The sequence below is a fragment of the Vulpes vulpes genome, chromosome 4 (genome assembly GCF_048418805.1).
Source record: "Vulpes vulpes isolate BD-2025 chromosome 4, VulVul3, whole genome shotgun sequence".
Taxonomy (NCBI): Eukaryota; Metazoa; Chordata; class Mammalia; order Carnivora; family Canidae; genus Vulpes; species Vulpes vulpes.
Genome location: NC_132783.1, coordinates 145,825,440 through 145,831,439, shown reverse-complemented (window position 1 = coordinate 145,831,439; position 6,000 = coordinate 145,825,440). Strand labels below are relative to the sequence as shown.

General features: G+C 38.4%; 1 protein-coding gene across 1 annotated transcript in view; it reads right to left on the bottom strand.

Annotated features, from left to right (window-relative positions):
* Positions 1 to 224: 224 nt before the first annotated feature.
* MARCHF11 (membrane associated ring-CH-type finger 11) overlaps positions 225 to 6,000 on the bottom strand; it is a 95,990-nt gene continuing 90,214 nt past the window's right edge. Inside the window, exon 4 of the mRNA XM_072757298.1 lies at positions 225 to 684. Within this exon, the coding sequence (XP_072613399.1) occupies positions 362 to 684 (323 nt within the window). The 3' untranslated portion in view covers positions 225 to 361. The remainder of the gene's footprint in view (positions 685 to 6,000) is intronic.

The window sequence follows — 6,000 nt, the reverse complement described above, 5'->3', positions numbered from 1 at the left end:
GCCTAAAAAACTACACATGGAGCAAAAAGTTTGATAAAAATATATTTAAAACAAGCAAGAAAAAATAGTTTCAGCCTTAAGGATAACTTTCATCATTCTTTTAACCAAGTAGAGAGTTAAATTATATGTAAAATGATTCCAAGTACCAACTTATAAAAGATGTGATAAATCAGAAAACAAAGAACCAGAGAACTTTTTTTTTTCAGAAAAATGTATTTGCAATTCAAATGTTCATATAAAAAGCATAAATTTTAAAAAGTTCATAGATGTATGTTTTTAGAAGTGCTATGGTTTCGCCATTCATTGCAATTACATTCCAACATGTGCAGGGTGGTCTACACCAAGCCGCCTTACGCTTTTGTCACACAGAAGTCACTCTCATCACAACCTCCCCTGAGCTATTATCTTCTGACAAATCTTCACGGGGCCTCATCCGATTGAACAGATGCAATAACACATAGCCACACTGAAACCTCGGGGAGGTCAACTGGGTTGGGTGGACCAAGTTCCTGTTCCGTAGAGCCGTCAATGGCAACCATAAAGTCCTGCTTGTGGAAGACTCTCCCCGGCTACTTTCTTCGATGTCTGTGGCTTTATCATAATTTAATACATCCCAGTGTAAGTTAACAGCTCGCCAGCGCTTAAATACTCTGTAAACTGCAGCTCCTTCGTGGACAATGAGACCTAAAATTCAAGGGGAAAAAAAGGGGGGAGCTGATCATAATCAATAAAGTGAAGAATATTATTCTGTATACAAGTGATTAAAGAAATAGTCAATTCTCACTTACTCATCATCATCAAAAAATATGGTATCCTGATTTCTCAAATATTATGGCTAACTTTCCAGATTATACAGGAATAATCAACATCCAAAGAATGAGAATACATTGACACGCACAGAGCAAGATTCTCAAGGACAAATTAACTTGCTCCATCATGGTGGAGGACATACATCGGGCACTTACATTGCCTTAAGAGAATCATTAGGTTTATTGATTCATTCACCATCTAATTGAGGACCTACTGTGGGCCAAGCAATATGTTGGCGGCTTAGTCTCAACTGGTAGTTAATTGGGAAAGAGACATATTAAAGTCACTACCATCTTCCCAGTTCTTCAAAGTGTCTGACACGCAGGAGGTATGCTACAACTTTTTCTTATTTTTATCTCTTCAACAGTTCAACAAAAATGTATTTAGCACCTACTTGTTTCATGTATATGACCTTGTTCAGTTTTCACCGCAGCCTTACGAAATAAGTTTGAGCACGTCCCTCCCATTTAGAAACAAGGAATGAGCTCAGGAGCAGACAACTAGTGACAGTGGAGGAGGGATTCCAACCCAGGTAGCCTGGCACCAGAGTGCTTGATCTTTGCTGATACAGTAGATTGGATGATTACACATTTCTGAGACAGACTCTCAGGAAAATAAGCAAGGTAACGCAAGAACCCCTGGGACCATTAGCTGGCAGCCTGTAAGTAGGATGCAGCACGATGACACATGGCTCCATCTCTGCCATCCAACCCAGATCACCACACCATGCGTTTTTCATACATTCATATTTGAGCATGTGGCCCAAGAGCTTTTGAATTGGTGACGCCTCACAAGAAGAAATTCCTTGGGGAGGTCCCTCCAGATTGAGATGTGAGAAGGAGCTCTTCTCCTTCAGGAGCTGAAATGCCATTGAAATTTGGTAGACAGGGGTACCTGGGTGGCTCAGCAGTTGAGCGTCTGCCTTTGGCTCAGGTCATGATCCTAGGGTCCTGGGATTTAGCCCTGCATCAGGCTCCCTGCAGGGAGCCTGCTTCTCTCTCTGCCTGTGTCTCTGCCTCTCTCTCTGTGTCTCTCATGAATAAATAAAATCTTATAAAAAAAAAAGAAAATTGATAGAGAGATCAATGAAGAGCCTTTTCTCAGATGGAAAATGGCATGCAAGTACAATATGTCAGTCGGCCACAAGCACTGTTTAATGATAAAATGGGAAGTGAGCAGATCCTACCTCCCACTACTTAGACCTTGAGTAATGGCTTAGAGAAACTCACAAATGTGAACAAGGAATCGTGTACAAAAATGTTTATTATGTAGGGGCGCTTGGGTGGTGCAGTCCGTTGGGTGCCCTACTCTTGTTTCAGCTCAGGTCATGATCTCAGGGTCGTGAGATTGAGCTCTGCATGAGACTCCACGCTCAGTGGTGGGGTGGGGGACGCTTGAGATTCTCTGTCACCCTCTCCCTCTGCCCCTACCTTCCTTTTCTCTTTTTTTCTTTCTAAAAGATATAATCTTTTAAAAAGATGTTTATTATGTAATTGTTCGTATTTGATGGGGAAAATCCCAAACAATACCCAAGTGCATTCGGAGAAGAAGGAATAAACTGCATTGTGTGGATGAATGGACACAGCAACGCCACCTAAGAGAACAAAGTCACTCACACTAACATGGAGAAATCTTACAAGAGCAGAAATCTCAAAGTTACGTGAAGAAAAAAGTGCAAGTGTCAGAAATAAATGACTCCGGTAAAAATATGCTACACATTTTTATATATTCAGATATGTATGTAAATCATATAAAAACATGCATAAAAATAATAACCATGAAAGACACGATAGTGGGGAGCAAAGAAACAGGTCCAGGAGAGGCTTCAAATAGGCCTTTCGACTGTATCTCTAATGTCACATTTTTTTATGCTGGGTGGTGGAGATGTGGCTGTTCAACATACTCTGCTTACTTCCTTGTGCCTGAATAATTCATACTTTCAACAATTATAGAGAATTTATCAGGAAAATTTATCTCAGATGTATTGAGGCATAGACAACTAAAGTTGTGGAGACAAATAGGGAGGTTAGCACATTGCTTGTGGGGAGCAAAGTAGAAATAGTGAGGAGACTATAGAAGAAGAGAGTAACACAATGTCAGATTTTAAAAAATTGATAGAACAGTAATGCAAGAAGCAGTAAGAATCAGAGTCTTATATTTTTAAGGCTGGGTGAATGGGTGATTGAAAGCATGATAGTAACTTTCCCTTAGGTACAATAAGTGTTTTGAACATGGTGTTGGGGGGGGGGGGATTACTTCAATTTTTTTGTCAGCTAAAACAATGAGAGGTCGGTGATGGAGATACCCAGTTTTTAAAAAATCACAACTACCAAATACCAGAATTTAAGTTTTACATCATCTCTTACTAAAAGATAAACTTCCGGATACACATAACTTAAGAACATTCCAAGGATGTGAACATAGATCACTAAAACACGCATGCAGTCTAATAAACAAAAATAGCTAAATAATAATTATGGAATGCCACCAAAATAATGAGAAGAAATGTAAACTTCTGTTAATCGCAGCAATTGCAAATAATTGTTTTGATCGATTCATTTTCCTAAGGAATAACTGACACGACTGATAGATATTTTTGGGAAACATCCAGAATTAGAAGTAAAGACTACCAGATATTAATTGATGATTCTATTATTAGCCTTCCGAAATCTCCGTGGGAGATGATTTAACTTTTCTGGCTCTATTTTTCCTCATTAAAACACAATCAGAGTACCTAATCTATACTTTCAGTAGGATAGTATGAAGACAAATTGAAATTCATCAATTATAAAGCACTCAAATTTCCTCAAGATGGTAGCTCTATAAACACAAGACATTATTATTAATTAAAAAGTCAATAGTGGATCTATGTGGTGAGAAACATTCATTCACACTAATCACATAACCATTATAGCTTGTAACAGGTTCATTCTGGAGAAGTGCAGTGATGCGGGATGGCTTCACCCCAGGAAACCACTCATTTTGCAGGATCCTATTCTTTTTTTATTGATTTCCTTTGAGAGGCCAGAAATCAGATCATTTACTAGAGCTTAAAGCCACTTTCTGGGAATACATTTCTGGTAGCCCTTTTCTAAATACATAAATCTACCCAGTGTGCAGAAATAAATCCCACAGGTCTTTATGGTACATTCTGAACTGAATTTAGAGAGGGAGCTACTTGAAGTTTTCGTGAAGACATAGTCCTCTTGAATTTCCAGCTCCATGTGCTGCTTCTTAATCGCATTTCAAGTTATGAATGATGCTTAGATTTTGTTTTATTTCCCATAAGCGCTCAGAATTACTCCATGCCCTTTAGAAGCTTCAATTTTCCTGAAATAGGAGGAATGCCACCCCACTCCCAAGGTTGTCCTTTGTAATGTGCATTTTCCTCTTTCTTCTTTAAATCTTCTAGAATTACAGCAAATGCCGTTTTCACTTGAGGTAATGAGAACATAGGACAATTGCTGAAATCCAAGAGTAAGGATTCATTCAACTTTAGCCCATATGCTGAAAATCCAACTATTAAAAATCATACTGCCATACTTTTCTTACTGATGCTCTTGTTTCCTCTTGTTTCACAACTGAGAAACTCCCTTTCTCCAGTCACTCTGCTGAGTAATATCTCAAGTTAAGTCTTAAAATGAATTTGTCACCTTGACATTTCAGGTCACATAAGAACAGGCTTAGATTTATTTTTGCATCTGAGTCACTAGACCTAAAAGGAAAAGCAATGATAATGTCTATAAAATGTAAATATTAAATATTTCAGGATACTTGTTATATTAATAGCATGAACGTCAACAAAGTGTGATTCATAGGAACTTGGGAGTTTTGAGAGGTGTGTGTGTGTGTGTGTGTGTGTGTGTGTGTTTGGTTCTTTCTCTATCATTTTCCTTCCAGTAGCATCTAATTGGAGCATCCCCTTATTGATGTCAAAGGAACATTTTTGTTAGGGAATAATCTTCTTAAAAAAACGTAAGTTTAAATGTTTCTGGTTTCACTGGAATAAAAGCACAGTGTTTATGTATAGACAAAATATATCCCAAATCTGTGAGTGTTGTATTGGTTGAAATTCTCATATTGTAGTAGAAAATGAATTAATTACCCAAAGAAATGATGGGGGAGGCTATCAAGGTACATATGCTCATATGCACACACAAGTGCATGCACACGCACACACACACACACACACACACCACCACCACCACCACCACTTGTGTTTATTTCAACACAAACCAATGATGTGTTATAATTAACAGAGGCTTGAAAAATGTATAATCAAATACTAAAACATTTTTGATATTAACAACCGAACTACTGATCAAATCATTTAATTATTTGTATTACCAGTATCAGCTCTTGTTCAAATAATAGGTTTGGTTGTTTTCAAAACTTAAATTTTTATCAAGGATCTATTTTGTGCCAAACACCGCACTAGGTGCTTTATGTGCAAGATTTCCATTTAATCTTGACAGCAACTCTACAAATAGATACCATGACTGAACAATTTCATGGCTGAGGAAATTGCGACTCAGGGATTCAATAACTGTCCAACATCAGGAAGATATGAGAATAAGAGAAGAGATTGGAGCTCAGATGTGTCTACATATAAACCTTGAGTATTACAGCCCTATTCTTGATAGATTTCACTGTAAGGCAGTCTCTCTTAGTCATAGAATTAAAAGCAACTAATTGCCATGGACTGACTGTCTCTCCAAAATTCATACATTGAAGCCCTAATCCCTAATGTGATGGTATTTGGAGGCGGGACCTTTGGGAGGATAATTCGGGCTATTTTAAGTCATGAGGGGGAGACTCTCATGATAGGATTAATGTCTTTATATAAAGTAGAAGAAACACCAAGGAAAGGCCACTGTTACATCTGTAAGAGGGCCAATGAAACAGCCCCTCCTCCTCACCACCTGCAACAAGAAAGTTGTTGAAGGCAACACTACAAGTGGTGATAGCCTCATCTGGGGAGCTGCACCCACCCTGAGCTTTCCCAAGAAGTGCAAGGTCCACAAAGGAATAAAGGCTAAAGCCCTGTGTGTTGTTCAATCAAAACGACCTTTGAGAGCACTAAAGGACTTGCAACACACAGCAGATATCTGGCCAGAAATGGCTCTTGACTGTGAAGATGTCCGAGATTTCTAGATTAAGTTTCACCACCGTCCATTGCTAAGATTTCTG